Here is an 18,345-nt window from a genome sequence, read left to right as displayed (position 1 = left end):
CACTATTCTTCAAGGATACCAGCCAGCCATTTGGCGGCAGGTTGACCACATTGAGCTCTTTCTATTCTAGAATTGCCAGAGATTTGTTCTAACAGGAAAAGCCAAGTGACCTGGGCATGGGCTTGCCTTTCATGCTCGTAAGCTTCAACCAGCATGACTAGATGAGGGCTCATGAAGCATTTGATTCATCAGGATAGGGTCCCAATAGGATAACATTACATCAGACCAGGGGACCCACTTGTCAGAAAAGAAGGTTTGGAAGTAGGTCCCAGTCCATGAGATTTATTGATTGCATCAGAGATAGCACCATGCACAAACTCCAGCCCAGTAGTGTTGGCGTGGGATATTGAAGGTGCAGTTTAAGCATCAGCTTGGAGGTGGTACTCTGTGAGGATGGAGCACCATCCTCTGTGACCCCAATCAAAAGAAATCATGGGTCTAAAAATAAAAAAGTGGAATCAGGAGTGATCTAATTTACCATCATTCTCTGACCTGCTGGGGGACCAAAAATCCCAGCCATTTCAGCCCAGCCTGGGATACCTCTGAACAGCTGTATATGCTCCAGAGCTTTCCATGGGGTTGGGTGAGACTAGGTTGACACTGCACTGCAGTTCAACTTTGCGTAATCCTGCTTCTTCCCCCTCTCTTATACAAGTACAGACCCTTAATAAATACGCTACTTGCCAAATCTGTATCAGCTTCTGCTTCCAGAGAACCCAGTCTTTGATAGCCCCCAATCCTACTTCCATCTCCAGCCTCAGGTACTAAGAAAATATAGTGAATATTTTTTTAGGTCTTTCTATATATGTAAACACATCGACATTTAAAATTTTTAAATTTTTCTTCACAGAAATGGGATCATAATGTACACGTGGTTTTCTATGACTAGATATCTTTTAAGCAGTTTTATTGAGGTATAATTTACATTTAGTAAAATTCACACTTTTTTTTTTTAATGTATGTCTGTATTATTTTAAATTTTTATTTATTTATTTTTGGCTGTGTTGGGTCTTCCTTTCTGTGCGAGGGCTTTCTCTAGTTGCGGCAAGCGGGGGCCACTCTTCATCGCGGTGCCCGGGCCTCTCACTGTCGCGGCCTCTCCCGTTGCGGAGCACAGGCTCCAGACGCGCAGGCTCAGTAGTTGTGGCTCACGGGCCCAGTCGCTCCACGGCATGTGGGATCCTCCCAGACCAGGGCTCGAACCCGTGTCCCCTGCATTGGCAGGCAGATTCTCAACCACTGCGCCACCAGGGAAGCCCCACACTTTTAAAGTATATCTCAATGAGTTTTGACAGATGATTGAGATATAGGATATTTACATCACCCAAACAAATTCCTTCATGCTCCTTTGCAGTCAGTCCCTTTATCCCAGTCCTAGTTCCCAGTCTGATGTCTGTCCCTATAGATTTGCTTTTCCATAGTATCATTTAAATGGAATCATACAGTATGTAGCATTTTATGTCTGGACTCTTTCTTTTAACACAGTGATTTTGAGATTTACTCACATTGTTGGATGTATCAATAATTTATTCTTTTTTATTGTTGAGTAGTATTCCATTTATGAGTGTACCACATTTGTGTACAGGTTTTGTGTAGACATGTTTTTATTCTCTTGGGAAACTAAGGAGTGGGATTGGTGGGTTATTCATTAAGAGTATATTTAATTTTAAAAGCAACTGAAACATTTCCAAAGGGGCAGAAACATTTTACATTCCCACAAGCAATACGTGTGAGGGGTCCAGTGAGCCTACATTCTCTTAAGCATTTGGTATTATCAGGCTTTAATTTTAGTCATTCTAGTAAGTGTGTAGTGGTATTTCATTGTGGTTTGTTTTGTATTTCCCTAATGAAAAATAATGTTGAGCATATTTTAATGTACTTATTTGACATCCTTATATCATTTTCAGTGAAGTGTTTATTCAAATCTTTTGCCCACTTTTTTACTGGAATGTCTATTTTTTACTATTGAGTTGTAAGATTTCTTTATATATTATGGATATCATTTATTAATCAGGTATGTGTTTGCAAGCATTTTCTCCCAGTATGCCTTTTTATTTTCTTAAACAGTCTTTCCTAAAGCAGCAGTTTAAATTTGATGGTGTCAAATTTATCAATTAAAAAATGGTTTGTGTTTTTTGTGATCTATGTAAAAAATCCTTACTTAACCCAATGATACAAAAATTTCTCCCTATGGCTTCTCCTAGAAATTTTATAATAATAACTTTTAAGTTTATGTCTATAATTCATTTCAAGTTAATTTCTGCATAAAGTGTGAGATAGGATCTAGGCTCATTATTTTTGCCTATAGATGTCTAATTATTCTAGCATCATTTGCTAGAAAGACTATTCCTTCTCCTTCTTTGTAAAAAACCCCCGCAATTGACCATATATGTAAAAGGTCTATTTCTGAACTCTTTATACTGTTCCAGTGATTTATACACCTGTCCTGATATAAATACTGTATTAGAGTTCTCCAGAGAAAAATAATCAACAAGATCTCTCTCTGTCTCTCTCTCTTGTCTCTCTGTCTCGGTCTCTGTCTCTCTGTCTCTCTTTCTCTCTATATATAATTTCCATATATATATATATATATATATATATATATATATATGAAAAGAGAGATATATAGATACAGATTTATTATAGGAATTGGCTCACACAGTTATGGGAGCCTACCATCTGCCATCTGTAAGCTGGAGAACAAGGAAATCTGGTGGTGTAATTCAGTCTTAGTCCAAAGGCCTGAGAACCAGAGCCAATGTCTGAGGGCTAGACAGGATGAAAGTCCTAGATCAAGCAAAGACAGCAAATTTGCTCTCCCTCTGCCTTTTTGTTCTATTCAGGACCTCAAGGGATTAGATTATGCCAACCTACATTAGTTAGGATTGACTCAGTCTACCAATTCATATGCCAATCTCTTCTGGAAACACTCTCACAGAAACACCCAGAAATAATATCTTACCAGCTTTCTGGGCATCCCTTAGCCCAGTCAAGTTGACATATAAAACTAACCACCACAAATACCATATTATCTTGATTACTGTAGCTTTATTATATTGAGATTTATTCACATTGTTGGATATATCAATAGTTCATTCTTTTTTAAATTGAAACCAAGTGGTAGTGTGATTCCTTAAAATACGTTCTTTTTCAAAAATTTTTTTTCTCTTCTAGCTCCTTTATATTTTCACATAAATTTTAAGAACTTCTGCTTTCAGCATAGATGGACTAACGAGGACTTGAATTACCCTCATGCCTGAAATAACTAGAAAACTGAATAAAATATATGAAACAACAGTTTTCAGACATTGGACATCAGGCAGTGCAGGATAGTGATAATTGAGATGAGAAGCAAAGGAGATGAGCTCCGTGATTGCCCATTTTACTGCCTAGAGAATGTTTCCAGGCTACAGCACAAGGAGGAGGGGACCCAGCAGAGCCTAACAGTCTTCCGGAGTTGAGGAGAAAAAGGTGAGAATCTTAGGAGGACAAAGCAGCTAGAGTTCCTAGGGCAGAGTACGAAGGGGGAAAGAACTGGCAGGAGAGTTCTGGAGAACTTCTGATCTGCTGTTTTAGTCCTTCCTCTGCTGGGTACTGATAATCTCATGTATATGAGGAAAGTACCTGAGGCTGGGGATAGAATTCTATCCCTCAGAAGCAGAGGGAACAACCCCTGGTGCTCACACAAGGCCAGAAATATATCATCTTCTCACTAGCCAGAGTGAAAGACCTTGCAATTCATAGGACATTGGGCAGAGAATTCAGAAAGTTATTGGAACTAAATTAGTCATTGGCTAAAGATTGTTTTGATCTCACCTCACAAAGTTTAAAAGCAAGCGTTGAAAGAATCAAATTGTTTCCAAGTAACTAAATTGTATTCAAACACAGGAATATCTAGCAACAAGGTAATATTCACAATGTTTAGCATCAAATAATAAAAGAAAGTACCAGATGTGCTAAGCTGAATAACGGCCCCCAAAGATATCTACAGCCTAATCCTGGGAACCTGTGAATGTTACCTTATATGGCAGCAGGGCCTTTGCAGATGTGATAAAGTTAAGGATTTAGAGACAGGGTGATTATTTTGGATTATCCAGGTGGGCTTTAAATGTAATCCCAAATTTCCTTAAAGGAGAGAAGGCAGAGGGAGATTTGATTACAGAGACAGAAGGCAATGCGATGGCTGAGGCAAGGTGCTACACAGCTGGCTTTGAAGATGGCTGAGGAGCCATGAGCCAAGGAATGCAAGGAATACAGCTCTGGATGCCAAACAAGAAATGGAAACAGAGTCACCCTTTGAGCCTCCAGAGTGAGTGCGGCCCTGCAGACCTGATTTTGGCCCAGTGAAGTGGATTTCAGACTTCTGACCTCCAGAACTATAAGAGAAAAAGGATGTGTTACTGCAAGCCACCAGGAAGTGGTAATTTGTTACAGCAGCCATAGGAAACCAGTACAGATTTTGGTCCCAGAAATGGAGTACTGCTGTAACAGATACCTGGAAATGTGGAAGTTGCCTTGGAGTTTAATGGATAGAGGCTGGAGGAATTTAGATAAGCATGATAGAAAAAGCATAGATTACTTTGAACAAACTACTGGTAGAAATATGGATGTTAAAGACTGCCATGGAGGGTTCAGAAGGAAGTGAGGAGCATGGTAGAGAAAGCCTATACTGTCTTAAAGAATACCCACATTTTCATAAACCAACTATTGGTAAAAACATTAAATATTAGAGGCTCTGCTGGTGAAGGCTTAGAAGGGAATGAGGAACACGCTTTTGGGAACTGGAGGAAAGAGGATCTTTGTTTTATAGTGGCAGAAGTTTGGCTGAATTGTGCCCCACAGTTGTGTGGAAAACAATACGTGTAAGTCATGAACTTGGATATTAACTAAAAAGATTTCCAAGCAAAGCGTTGAAGGTGGAGCCTGGTTTCTTCTTGTTGATTATACTAAAATGAGAGAAGAAAGAGATAAATTAAAGGAAGAATTGTTAAGCAAAAAGAAACCAGGACCTGACGATTTAGAAAATTCTTAGCCTAACCAGATTGCAAAATAAAAAATACTAAAATTTGGAGATTCACTGCCAGAAAAGTATGCTCTAAAGAGAAAGCCAAGGGTGTGTCTGGACAGCTTTTGCTGGTGCTTTGGAAGAATCAAACGATCAGTACATTCATTCATGAAGAGTGAATTTGAAGAGATTAAGCATATGACTCATGGATCTCCTCGGCCTTCTCAGCAGAAGTCAGAAAAAGAGATGTAATTATCTCGGAAATATCTGTGGAGGAGCCTTTTGTTTAATGGCCTGCATTCTCATGACATACATAGGAGACTGCCAAGGCTCTGAGAATGTTGTACCTGCAGAAAAACTGACAGCTTAGACGGACAAGAGACAGGATGAAATGAAAGAAGGCTGTTGGTCCCTGAGAACTCTACAGGCAAGAAACATGATAAAACTATGCATCTGCAAATATGTCCTACCCTTCAAGAAAAAAGAAGGATAACTTTAAGGGTAAGGCCTTGGGTGCAGAGGTCAGAGCCATGAGCTACAGAGGATTATTCCCAAGCTTTTAAACCTAATGAAGTTTGACCAGTTGGACTTTGAAGTTGCTTGGGACCAGTGACTCTTTTTCTCCTTCCATTTTCTCCCTTTTACAATGAGAATGTCTATAACTTATCCTATGCGTTTCCCACATCATATTGTGTGAGCATATATCTTAGTCCATTAGGGTTGCTATAGTAAAATTCCATAGATTGGGTGGCTTATAAACAACAGAAATTTATCACTCACAGTCCTGGAGGCTGGGAATTTCAAGATCAAGATGCCAGCAGATTTCATGTCAGGTGAGAGCCTGCTTGCTGGTTAATACACAGCAATTTCTGGCTGTGTTCCCACATGGTAGAAGGGAAGAAGGGAGCTTTCTGGGGCCTCTTTTATAAGGTTATTAATCTCACTCATGAGGGCTCTACCCTCATGACCTAACTACCTCCCCAAAGCCGCATCTCCTAATACCTTCATCTTGGGAGTTAGGATTAACATATGAATTTTGGAGGACACAAACATTCAAACCATAGCAGCATATAAGTAGTCTTCTAGTTTCACACGTTCACAGATGGAGGGGAATTTTGCCCTAGGATGGATTATATCCAGAATCCTACCCATATTTGACTTAGATGATGAGATTTGGGGCTTCCGAGCTGATGGTATATAGATAAGATTTTGCGCCTGCAATGGGTTGAGACTTTTGGAGAAGTTGGGATGTCATGAAGCAACATTTCCCCTGACTGAAGTAGCTTATTTTCCTTTGCCTAAGAATCCGAAATGGCCTCTGAGTTGGTTAGTTTGCAGCAGAATGCTAATCTCCTTTACGACTACCCCTACTACCACTCATTGCTGCTAGACCTATAGCCAGCCTCAGAACTCTTCACATCCCAGAAGGTGAGATATAGTGACTCATGAGGAGCTACCATAAGCCCCCAAATAATCGCAATATACACCAGAGAAATATTTATGGAAATGGATCCTAAGTGTGCTAGATTAGGATGCCCAGAAATCCTCAAATTCTGATTATTTTCCTTCCCCTATGTACAGTCTCCCTGCTAAATGACACCAAGTTTATTTGGAAGTCTAGAAGGAAGGTTTACCGTATACATTTTTGGAAGGTTAGCAAGGTCCTTCCTCAAGAGAACACCAGCCTTGCCTTCATTCAGGGGACTTTGAACCTGGGAATTGGTTGAGGAACCACAATTCTCTGTTGTAGTGGTTTAAGTCAGAGTTTTTAGACATTAAATCTAGAGCTCTTTCACTTATATACATCAAGAAAGACTTCAGTTCACTGTCTATCTATTTCAATCCTAAGGACACTGTGATCAATTAGCCAACACGAAGGTTCTAAGCAGATCTAAATATCCTTATGACTACACTGGCTCTGCTTTCATTACAGGAACCATAGCTGCCTTGTCTTTGAGGATGAAGTGGTGTCACTTGCTCCCTGCCATCCTAGCGTCCCATCCTCCTCATTGAATTCATAGATGACAGTTAGATGACAGCTTTTCTTATACTGGCTTGCAAAGAATAATCACCACAGAGCTCTTCAAGGATACCAGGGCTCACCTGATCAATGAATTTCTCTCTTTTTCTCTAAGTTGCAAGACTTGGCCATTTTATTAATTTTTCCAAAAAACTATATGCTTTTGGTTTCATTAATATGTACTTAGTCTTTGTTTTATATTTAATCAATTTATATTTTTGTGTTTATTAATACATTTCTTGAATTTCTCTGGACTTAATTCATCATTTTTTCTTGATTCTAGAGTTAAAATGTTAGCTTTTATTGTTTTCAATCTTTCTTAGCTTTAATAAATTATTTTAAGCTGTAACTCTTCTTTATTTCTTGCTTTGGATACCATATACCATATTAAACTGGATCACATAAGCTTTGATAAGTAATTTTCTTTGTAATTAATTTGTCTATTGTTTATAACTTTGGTTTTGATATCTTCTCTAAACCAAGAGTTACTTAAAGCAGTACTTCTAAATCTTTGCGTGTACATATTTAAAATAAAAGTTATTCTTTTCTTGTTAATGCCAACTTTTATCATGGTTGTTAGAGAATATATTTAGTTTTTTTTCTTGAATTTATTAAGGTTTTATTTATGGCCTAACTGTTCTCTGTGTTTGAAGCAAATACATCCTCTACTTTTTTGGGTCAAGAAGAAGACCTGATTCTGTTCTCCTCTCCCTACATCTACCATCTTATCCCTCCTGCCTCTTGCTCCCAACAATAATTTCAAAATTCTGCTCTGGATCTCTATTTTAACATTCCAAAATTAAAATAGATCAGTCTTCATCACTGTATTTCCCTACTTTCTTTTCCCCCATCTTCTAATAAACATTTATTTCAAGACATCTCTTTCTTTAACCCTAATTTCTAGGTATTATTGGCATTTTAGTTCTAAAGTATTGTTTACTTTTCCTTGAATTATGCCTTTTCACTTTTTATAATCCTTATTCAGCATATATTTTATACTTCAAAAATTGCATTATCATCATTAAATTTTAATACTTTTTTTACAGTTTTTAAAAACTAGGATTTTTTTTTGCTCACCATTTTTTCTTGTACACTCAATCTTTTACTAACTTGAGATTATTTGTCCTGAATTAACTTTCTCTTTGCTTCTCTGTTGCCTAAGAAGGATATAAAGGGAGTATATTTTGAGATCATATAAAATTTATTCTCTTGCTTTTCCATGGGGATGATGTCTAGGCTGGTAAAGAATTCTTGATCTTCTTTTCTCTGGAGAGCCTAGAAATATTTTTCCATATCTTCCAGAGTTGCAGGTGAGAAATCCATTGTGATGTTCTTCCCTAAATTAATCTGTGTGTGTGTATGTGTGCGTGTATTAATGTCTGAAATTATGAGATTTTCTTTTTATCTTTGGGATTCATAGTTTTATCAGTTTTTGTCAAAATGCATATCATTTGAAAATTAATTTTGCTTGGCACATTTAATCTGAAAGGCAGAATCTTCTGTTCTCTTTTCAAACTTCTCCTGTGTATGTTCTCTTTTTACCTCTTGGAATGTGCATTGTTTTGGATCTGTCTTGCATGTCTTTTTACTCAAGACTTCCAACCTTTATATTTTGGGGCTTTGTTGTGATATAGTTCCTCTAATTGACCTTTCATACTTTTAACTTTGTTTCCAGAAGTATCCACTTTATTTTGGTGTTCCTCTAATGAATTTTATAATTCAAGTACTATGATTTAAAAAAATCTTCCTTCAAATAAAAATTTTTCATTTTCTGATCCTTCATTTACCAATCTTTTTGCATGCCGCTGACTTACGTAATATTTTTTTCTTAAATTGTATTTTCTCTCTGTATTAGTCTGCCTCATGGGGGATATCTGTCTTAGTTTTTTGTTGTTTGGTTGGGTTTTATGGCCATGTTCTTCCTCCTTTAAGAAGCTGAGCCCCTTAAATAATCTGAGATCCTTCTTTGGTTTCCCATAACAGTAAATGTGTAAGTCAGCCTTTTGGGATCTCTCAGTTGGTAGTGGAGGGCAGGAGATGAGAGTTAAGGAAGAAACTTTTCTAGTGAGGCAGCAGTGAGTGGGAACTTACCATATTGTCAGCATTCTTCAGCTTAAGTGTGTGTATATAGGGGGTGCTGGTGGACCTTCTTCAGCCACGAAAAAGGGGGCAGTTCAGCCCAGTGGTACAATTCCTCCTAAGAATGGCTTGCAATGGTAGAACTAGAGGGTTTCCTTGATGGAGGTATCCAGTAGGCTCAAACCATTGGACTTAAAATCAATAAACGATTTCAGTTTCCACTAGAGTGATAGGCCTTCTCCTCGGATGCCTGGTCTTTGATCCTTCCAGCTTTGTAAATGATGCTCTACAGAAGCTGCCCTAACCAAGCCAAACTGTCTCTGTAGAACACTAAATCCTAAGTAAGCCACACTTTCTTCATTTCTCTCTCCAGTCCCAAGGCCCTGTCCACATTAACCACTTATGTCACTAATCAGTTGGGAGAGAGAGGTTCTGTGCTCAGGCTCTGATTTTCCCAGTATGAGTAACTATTTTTTCTTTGCTTCTTTCCTTATGTTTTCTCTGTTTCCTCCATTGAGAACTCTTACTAGACAGATACTTGGTCTCCTGGAGATATATCATATTTTATTGCTCTAAATTTTGAAAATGTCCTCAGTTTCATCTTCCAGGCTACTGAGTAAAGTCTTCAGCTTTGTATGTTTTATTATTCAGAACTTCTATTAAGTTTTTCTTATTTTGGAAATTATATGTTTATTTTCTAAAAACTCTTTTTTGTTCTTAATTGCTCTTTTTTTTAATAGACACCAGAGCTTGTTTTATAAAAATCCTGTCTTTTTAAATAACTCTGAGGGACTTCCCTGGTGGTCCAGTGGTTAAGAACCTGCCTTCCAATGCAGGGGACACAGGTTTCATCCCTGGTTAGGGAACTAAGATCCCACATGCCACAGGGCAACTAAGCCTGCATGCCACAACTACTGAGCCTGCACGCTCTGGAGCCCGCGAGCCACAACTAGCAAGAAGCCTGCTCGCTGCAACGAAGATCCCACGTGCTGCAACTAAAACCCAACACAGCCAAAAATAAATAAATAAATATTTAAAAATAAATAAATAAATAACTCAGGATATAAATTTCATCTTTTCAAAAAATTTTTTGTGTTTCTTGCATGATGCTTTTTACCCTGGGATCAGTTATTTTGCTTGTTCATCTTTACATTTCTGTTTCAAGCTGTGGATCTTTTCTCAGAGACCCAGAACTAAAGAACTCTACTGATAAATGAGCATAGGTAGGATTCCTTCTGATTACATGGGCACTGGTCAGGCAGGCTAGCTGGGGTCCTCTGGAACTGCTCAAGTTAGAAGGGCATTACTCTGGGTGTAGTGCTTTATGCCATGAATGACACTAATAAATGTGACTATTCATCAGAGTGTTATTTTATTTTTAACTGATATAGGTAGCCACCAACGGAATCCCCACATTTATACTGAAAATGAAAGACACTGAGGTTATTCTTGGTGATGTATGTAAAGTGGCATCATATAAACAACTTTCCAGTTCAATTCAAAGCTTTCAGTCTTTTAATATATTCAGACTATAAGAGGATTTATAAATATAGTTAGTGGATGAAGTATATTTATACATATAGTGAATGAAACAACTGCCCTCTTTCTTTTCAAATAAATTTTAGAAAATCAGAGTAGAAAACTTCTTTTGGTATTTTTTCTATGAGGGGAGAACACAGAAAAATCATGATGTTCTAGCCATGCTAGATCATATAGGTACATATATGCATAAACTTTGTTTTGTCCTTGCATATCTATGAAATTAACTGCATTTTTACAGCAGTTCTTTCCCTTTACTTATTTGAGTGGGCTTTCTTCCTTGTACCAAGTCTCTCTGACTACAACATCATATGTAAATTGACAGTTGCGTATCTTTGCATTATATTAAAAGCCTTGGCTTTGCTTCACTGTAAGTTAAATTTTCTATACCAATGCCATGTTTGAAGCATCATTGGTTCAGATTCATGCCGATATGTTTTGGTGGGAAGAAGCATAATGGTGGATGCTAAAGAAGGATGCTAAGTTTCATAAGAAAGAGCCAACTCAAGGAGATCCCAACATTTCTGCCATATTGGAGGCACTTTCAAATTCTGCACACTTTTTGGTTCTAAACAAGATATGAAGGGACACAGGGTCATGGCTCTTCACTGTCTTGCTTTCCCACCTTCTTTTTGTCTTGTGCCCACAGGGGAAATATTTCTCAACTCTATAACCTCCTAAAATTGACAGCAGGTTCAGGACTGCCTGTCTGCCAGGGCACTCCCCTGAGAACCCATGGCCAGTTTCACCCAGTCTTTTTGAAATCCACAATCATTTTAAGATTGAATCATTCCAGGGGCACTGAAGCCAGACTCGTTGCAGTTCAGCTGTTACTAGGTGCTTATAGGATAAGAGATAAAAGCAACAAAATTAAATGCTAATGGATTAGTATGAGCAAACATATCAGACTCACAGTGATAGTAAAAGTTGCAGCTCCGATTATATCATCACTGGAAGACTTTAAAAAATAAAGACACTAAAAGGTACTAAGTTTTCCATGGATCAAGTTATGAGATCATTAACTTTGCTCCCTGCTTCTCATTCACTATTAGAGAAATATCATCAGTATCATGATCAACATCATCATCAGTTTTGATTTATCTGAATAGCCTACTGCAGTGGACCTCTAGGAACATTTACATATCCAATTACAAGATGATTATTCATAGCCTTTAAACTGACTTCCACATAAAAATGCCTGACCTAGCTGAAAGTTCTGAATAATAATACTTTACACTTGTATAATGCTCTTAAAGTTTCAAACGATTTCCATATTCTTAATTTGAGCCTCCTTACAATCAGTTTGATAAGTAGATCCCAGGTATTATTATCTCCCATTTACAGATGAGTACATAGAAGTTCTATTAATGACTTATCTGACGTCAGTCAACCAGTTGGTCTTAGAACTTAGACTGCGTCCTAGGTATTATTCCCTGGGCTCAGTGAGATAACACAGTCTCTCTTTCCTCGGTTTGTGGAGACCAATATCTTTGGATTGCAGTGAAAATAATCTCAAAGTCATGACTTTACTTCTGAAAATGTGGAATATGTTGTTCTTTGTCATTTATGCTTTGAGGTCACTAGAAAGCCTTGGTGGTGCGGGGGATGGGGGAGTTCCAGACACATCAGGAGGCTTGAGTTTACTAACGTTGATTCCTAGTAGTGTTACTTCGGAAAGAATACCTTGAAAATAAGCCGGCTTCAGGAGCAATCTTGGCACTCTGCTGACTTTTCCCTCATAGAGAATATATTTGGTCATTACTATCTCGTGGACCCTTTATTTTCTTTGTATGTGCTGTTGACTGAATATTTGTGTTCCATCCCCTACCTCTGCCCCAATTCATGTGTTGAAACCTACTCCCCAGTGTAATGATATTTGGAGGTGGGGTCTTTGGGACGAGATTAGGTCATGAGAGTGGAGCCATCACAAATGGGATTAGTGCCCTTATAAAGAGGCTCCAGAGAGCTTCCTTCTCTTTCTGCCATGTGAGGTTACAGCCAGAAGACAACCGTCATGAACCAGGAAGCCCTCACCAGATACCAAATCTGCCTGCACCTTCATCTTGGACTTCCCAGCCTCCAGAACTGTGAACAATAAATTTCTGTTGTTTATAAGCCCCCCAGTCTATGGCATTTTATTATAGCAACCTGAATGGACTAAGACAGTAGGTATGTGATTCAAAATATTTTTTAGAATAGTCATTGTGGTTATCTCCCCAGTATCCATTCCACTTTCTCTTACTAACAACTTTTCATTCAGGTAGCCAGATCTTCTTAGCATGAAGCCATGTACTTTGGGAGCCCTGGTTTGTGTCTGTTATTCTAGAATAATTATGAATATATTCTTTAGCACTCTCTAAAGTATCTTGGTTTGGGCAACAAATTAGTCATCCTAATTTGGGGAGATGTTAACTCAACTCCTGACTGTAGAGGTGGGGCATGTTTTACGACTCAGGTCTCAGCTAGTTCATGAAATCCTATACTCTGTTAAACATGTTGATTCAGGGATGAGCATGGGAGTGAATGTGAACCAATGATACACAAGGAAATGTCTGCTGGGGAAAGAAAGTATATTCCTTGCTTCTTTAGATAGTTCTGGATCAAATATCTGTAGATTAAACTAAAAAGCATGTAGCTCGGAGAATTGCTGGCAGTTATTTTGTACCTAAAAGCAGGATCCAAGTGGAAGGTGAAGTTGATACAATGGAAGGCAGCATTCATCAGGACAGGCTAGGTTATGCTGCAGTAACAAACAACCCCCAAATCTTCATTGCTTAACAAAATAAAGTTTATTTCTCACACTAGGCATCCAGTGAGTGTTGTCAGGGCCTTTGTTCCAAAGAGTCATTCAGAGACTTGGGCTTACAGAGGCTCCACCATCTAATGATGCTGCCATCATAGGTTTCAGACTTCACTGAGGCAGGGAAGGGAGCATTGCTATAATTGCTTTGGCCTGAAAGTGACAGAGCTCACTGTCTAAAACAGTGCTGTCCAATAGAAACATAATATGAGCCACAGGTATAATTATTTTGACTAAGTTTATTGTTATTGTTGTTGTTATTACCAAATTTGAAAGTAATGTTTGTTTGCTAAGATTTCTTTGCTTGCTGTCTGTTTTGTTTTAAATTAGCATATAATTTACATACAGCAAATTTACCCTTTCAGTGTATAGTTCTGTAAGTTTTGACAAACACATACAGTCATGTACTTACCATTGCAAGCAAGTTTTAGAACAGTTTCATCTCTCCCCAGAATTACTCTATGCCCTTTGTAGTCAAACTCTCCTTCTACCCTCAGCTCCTGGCAACCATTGCTCTGTTTTCTGACAGTATGGTTTTGCTTCTCCAGGATGTCACGTAAATGCAATCAGAGTATATGAGCTTTTTGAGTGTGGATTCTTTCACTTAGCATAATGCAGTTGAGATTCCTCTATGCTGTGGTCTGTATCAGTATTTTGTTCCTTTTTGTTGTTGAATAGTATTCTATTGTATGGATGTACCTCAGTTTGTTTATCCACTTCTCAGTTGAGGGACATTTGGATTGTTTCCAATTTTTGGTGGCTAATAAAGCCAATAAAAATATTCACATACAGGTTTTTGTGTGAACACAGGTTTTCATTTCCCTTGGGTGAATACTTAGAGGAGTAGCATGGCTAGGTCATATGATAACTTCCTGTTTAACTTTATAAGAAACTTCCAAACTGTTTTCCAAAGTGTCTACATAACTTTGCATTTAATACCAGAAATACGTATGAGAGTGCCAGTTCTTCTACATCCTTGCCAGTGCTTGATATTATGTGCTTTTTTTTCTCAACCATCCTCGTAGATTAGATCTCATTCTCATATCTCATCTTATAGATTAGTGGACATATGTAAACCTAATTTTCTAGAAGCTACATTTTAAAAAGTAAAAAGAAACAGGTAAAGTTAGTTTTAATAATATATTTTATTTAAAAGAATATATTCAAGCTATTATCATTTTAACATATAGTTAATATAAAAAATTAATGAGCTATTTTACATTCTTTTTTGTGTGTACTAAGTCTTTGAAATCTGATATATATTTTATACTTTCAGCACATCTCAATTTGGACTAGCCACCTTTCAAGAGCTCAATAGCCATACGTGGACGGTGGCTGCTGTATTGGACAGTGCAGGTCTAGACCTAGTTCATGGTCCCACCTAACTGTGAGTGGGCTGGGAAAATGTGATATTCCATGTATCCAGGAAATGATGGTGAGCACTAGTAATGTCTATCACAAAGGCAGAGCAGAGAAAAAGAAATAGTTCAGGTCCTTTATGACATCATTAAAGTACTAAATTGGACCCAATCTGAAGGTCTTCTAAGGACAGTCTTAGTTACTAGCTATGACAGACAGTAAATGCCATACATGTAGTTTAAGCCAGTTTGAATTAGCTAATTCTGTTATTTGAAAATTTCTCCAATATAATTTTGCATCGTGCACTTAAATATGTGTTCCATATAGAAGAATGAGAAAATACAGGTTAGCTAAAGAGAGAAGTTAAAACTCACTTGAATTCTCAGAGATAGTATTTTGGTGTATATTCTTTGAGATACGTGTGTATGAATATGTGTGTATGAATATGTGTGTATGAATGCATGAATGTACATGTGTACAAGCAAAACCATTGGAACATTATATTATTTTCTTATGAGTTATGTTTTTCACCCAATAATATTTTAAAAACATCTTTCCATGTCAATAAATATACATTTAGGATATTTTTAATCTCTGTGCAATATTGCAGTTTATGGAGGAATCATAATTCACTCAACACATTCTGTATTATAGGTTGTTCCGAGTATTTCACTGTTTAAATTGAGGCAGGGGCAGAAGTGGTGTATTTTAGAATACCTCCTTATCTGAAGCAAAAAGCAAAGCGTCTTTGGAAAGCCTGTTTCCTTTTTCTCTCACATCTTCTTTTTATACCTGGCCTCCTCTCAGGGACGTACTATTTTGCTCAGTCCATTCTTTCAACAAACGTTTAATGAGCACCTACTATGTGCTTCAGCTACAAAGGTGACAATCTCTGTCTCTGAGACCGCCACAGCCCAGGAGAGACTTGCACAATCCCTGGGTCCTGTGAATACTCAAAGATCAGTGCTAGGTTGTCAGACGTTTCCTTTTGCTTGGGCTAATTGTAATAGTTACAGGATCTGCCGGTTACAATTTATCGAGTTATTCTGAAAAGTGAATCGTTCCAACTAGCGCTAGTGCGGAGCAGAACGTCCGCTGGATTATGGTGATGGGACTGGAAATAAATTGGGGCCCTGCTGTTTCACAGCTCGGAGTTCAATGCTTGACTGCTTTGACTACAAAGGGCATAGAGTAATTCTGGGGAGAGATGAAACTGTTCTAAAACTTGCTTGCAATGGTAAGTACATGACTGTATGTGTTTGTCAAAACTTACAGAACTATACACTGAAAGGGTAAATTTGCTGTATGTAAATTATATGCTAATTTAAAACAAAACAGACAGCAAGCAAAGAAATCTTAGCAAACAAACATTACTTTCAAATTTGGTAATAACAACAACAATAACAAACTCCCCTCTGACAGGCTAGCCCACCTGAGGTCAACTGAGAGACCCAGGACGTCTCTTCTGTGGGCCACTCATAATCCAAAAATAGCCGGTTCTGTAAAAAAATATTTGGTCCTATTTTTATTTGGTCCTATAAAAAATAGCTGCCGGCACTCAGTCCTGACCAGGAATCAAGACCTCCACTCTTCAAGGGCATGCCCCAGTGTGCGCTGCCCTGACATTTACTTCCCAGTCTTTGGCATTTGGGGGCGCAGCTGGAGCCACCACGCAGAGGCTGCGTAGTGTGCCACTGACAGCCTCTCTCAGGGAGAGGGAAAGGTGCATTCGCGGTGGGAGGCCTCGCCTAGGACACACACACCGAGATCCTCCCAGGCTGCTGGCAAACCCACGATGCGACGACCTGATGGTCTCAGAGCGAGGAAGATGGATCAGATCTGCCTCACTCTCTTAGTGCAGCCGGAGTGGCGGGGTGTGTGTGTGTGGGGGGTGGGGAGAGTAGCGCTGGGGTCCTTGAATGTGGGCATACCCCCTCCCAAGTGAGGGCTGTGGATCCGGTTCGCGGGTCCCTAGGCTGTGCAGGAGCCAGGACCACGCCATCTTCCCCTCCAGCCCTCCCTGGTGTGACCACTTTTGATGCCGCCCCAGACAAAGGCAATCCGAACTCCAGCAGAAAGAATAAGGGGATCAGGTTGCTCTCTCGGCCTCCCCTCCCTCCCCCCTCCTCGCTTCTCCCCTCTCCACGTGACTCTCTGGAATCTTTTGCAAAAGCTCCGAGTCTCTGGGTCCATTTTCACACCGAGCAAAGGAGAGAGGAAGGGTTGGGGGGGGGGGAGGCGGAGGAAGGCGGAGCATGTGTCCTTTAAACGCGGGGTTCCAGAGGGGGGCCTTATTTTGTGCGTTTCCGGGCTCTCTGGTCGAGTGGCTCTAGTTCGGAAGTCCTTTCCAGGCTCTCTAGCATTTTCCTCGCTGCATTTAAAATCATGGCTCCTCCTCCGCTCCCGTAATCACACCTCGACCCAGCAGACCGGCTCGGGGCGCACGGGGCGGAGGTGGCCGCTGGCGCCTAGCGAGCCGCGCCCCGCAGCGCTCCTCGCCCGGGCCAGCGGCGGGGGCGGGAAAGTAGCGGCGGAGTTCCCTGCGCTGCCGGCCCCGGCTTTCCTCGGAAGCTTTCGCAGAGTCTGCGGCAGGGAGCCCAGCCCGAGGCGGCGGCGTGTGGCTGCAGCGCCGGCGAGTCCCACGAGCCGTCCGCAGCGCAGCACGAAGTTTCCCGCGAGCCGCTCCGGGTGGCTGAGGTCCGCCGAGCCGGGTGGCCCAGCCCAGAAGGAGGAGTGGGTGGGTCTTTTGGGGCTCCTGGCGACCCCCGCGGCCGACGCTGCGAGTGTCAAGCGAACTTTAGAAAGCTGCTGCCGAGGAACCTGCGCCGGGATCTCCACGGTTGGAGACCCGGGAGCGGGCGGGTCCGGCCTGCGGGAAATGCTGGGAGATCCAGTCGGCTGGTGACGGGCAACCTTCCGGCGAGCCTTGGCCGCGGGTCACTGCGCCCTGCCTCCTCTTTTATTCTCCCGAGCTCAGCCGACGTTGGCGCCCTGCTCTGCTGGAGAGCTAGGCGCGCTCTCCGCCGGGCAGTGAGTGAATTGAATCCCTCCCCCTCCCCCCCGCCACGAGAGTGTCGCTCTCGCCCGTCCACCGCCTCATTTCCCCGGAGGTGACCGCCCGCCGCCCGCCGCCCGTCGCACCCCGCTCTCGGGGCGCCTAGCCCGGGGCGCCGACGGCTGCGTTTTGGCCGAGAACTGGTTCTTGGATGCTGAAGGCTGGGCTTGTCCAGCGTGGGTGCAGAGGCGGCAATGAGTGTCTTCAAAGTGTGGCTCGGGGTGGCCCTAGCATTGGCGGAATTTGCAGTATTGCCTCATCATTCTGAAGGTGAGAGAGCGGTGCCGTGTGTGTGTGTGTGTGTGTGTGTGTGTGTGTGTGTGTGTGTGAGAGAGAGAGAGAGAGAGAGAGAGAGAGAGAGATCGTGCTTTTTAAAAAGCTCAGAGGATGTATGGCATTGTGGGTCAGATGGAAGTTTTTTGGGGATGGGTGGGTGGGTGGCCATGGAACTAGAGGGGGTTTTTTGTGAGAAGATTCCAACTCCTGAT

The 18,345-nt window shown here is 40.6% G+C and overlaps 2 protein-coding genes across 6 annotated transcripts in view; both read left to right on the top strand.

The window, feature by feature from the left end:
* Positions 1-7,133, top strand: part of MRPL1 (mitochondrial ribosomal protein L1) — a 138,671-nt gene extending 131,538 nt beyond the window's left edge. Inside the window, exon 11 of the mRNA XM_036852346.1 lies at positions 6,939-7,133. The gene's annotated coding sequence lies outside the window, so the exon portion shown is untranslated. The remainder of the gene's footprint in view (positions 1-6,938) is intronic.
* A 9,986-nt stretch (positions 7,134-17,119) lies between these two features.
* FRAS1 (Fraser extracellular matrix complex subunit 1) overlaps positions 17,120-18,345 on the top strand; it is a 445,822-nt gene continuing 444,596 nt past the window's right edge. For all 5 annotated transcript variants that reach the window (XM_036852337.1, XM_036852339.1, XM_036852338.1 and 2 more), the window contains exon 1: positions 17,120-18,127. In XM_036852337.1, the coding sequence (XP_036708232.1) occupies positions 18,052-18,127 (76 nt within the window). In that variant the 5' untranslated portion in view covers positions 17,120-18,051. The remainder of the gene's footprint in view (positions 18,128-18,345) is intronic.

Source organism: Balaenoptera musculus, chromosome 5, assembly GCF_009873245.2.
Source record: "Balaenoptera musculus isolate JJ_BM4_2016_0621 chromosome 5, mBalMus1.pri.v3, whole genome shotgun sequence".
NCBI classification, from domain to species: Eukaryota; Metazoa; Chordata; class Mammalia; order Artiodactyla; family Balaenopteridae; genus Balaenoptera; species Balaenoptera musculus.
This window is presented reverse-complemented; position numbering and strand designations above follow the sequence as displayed.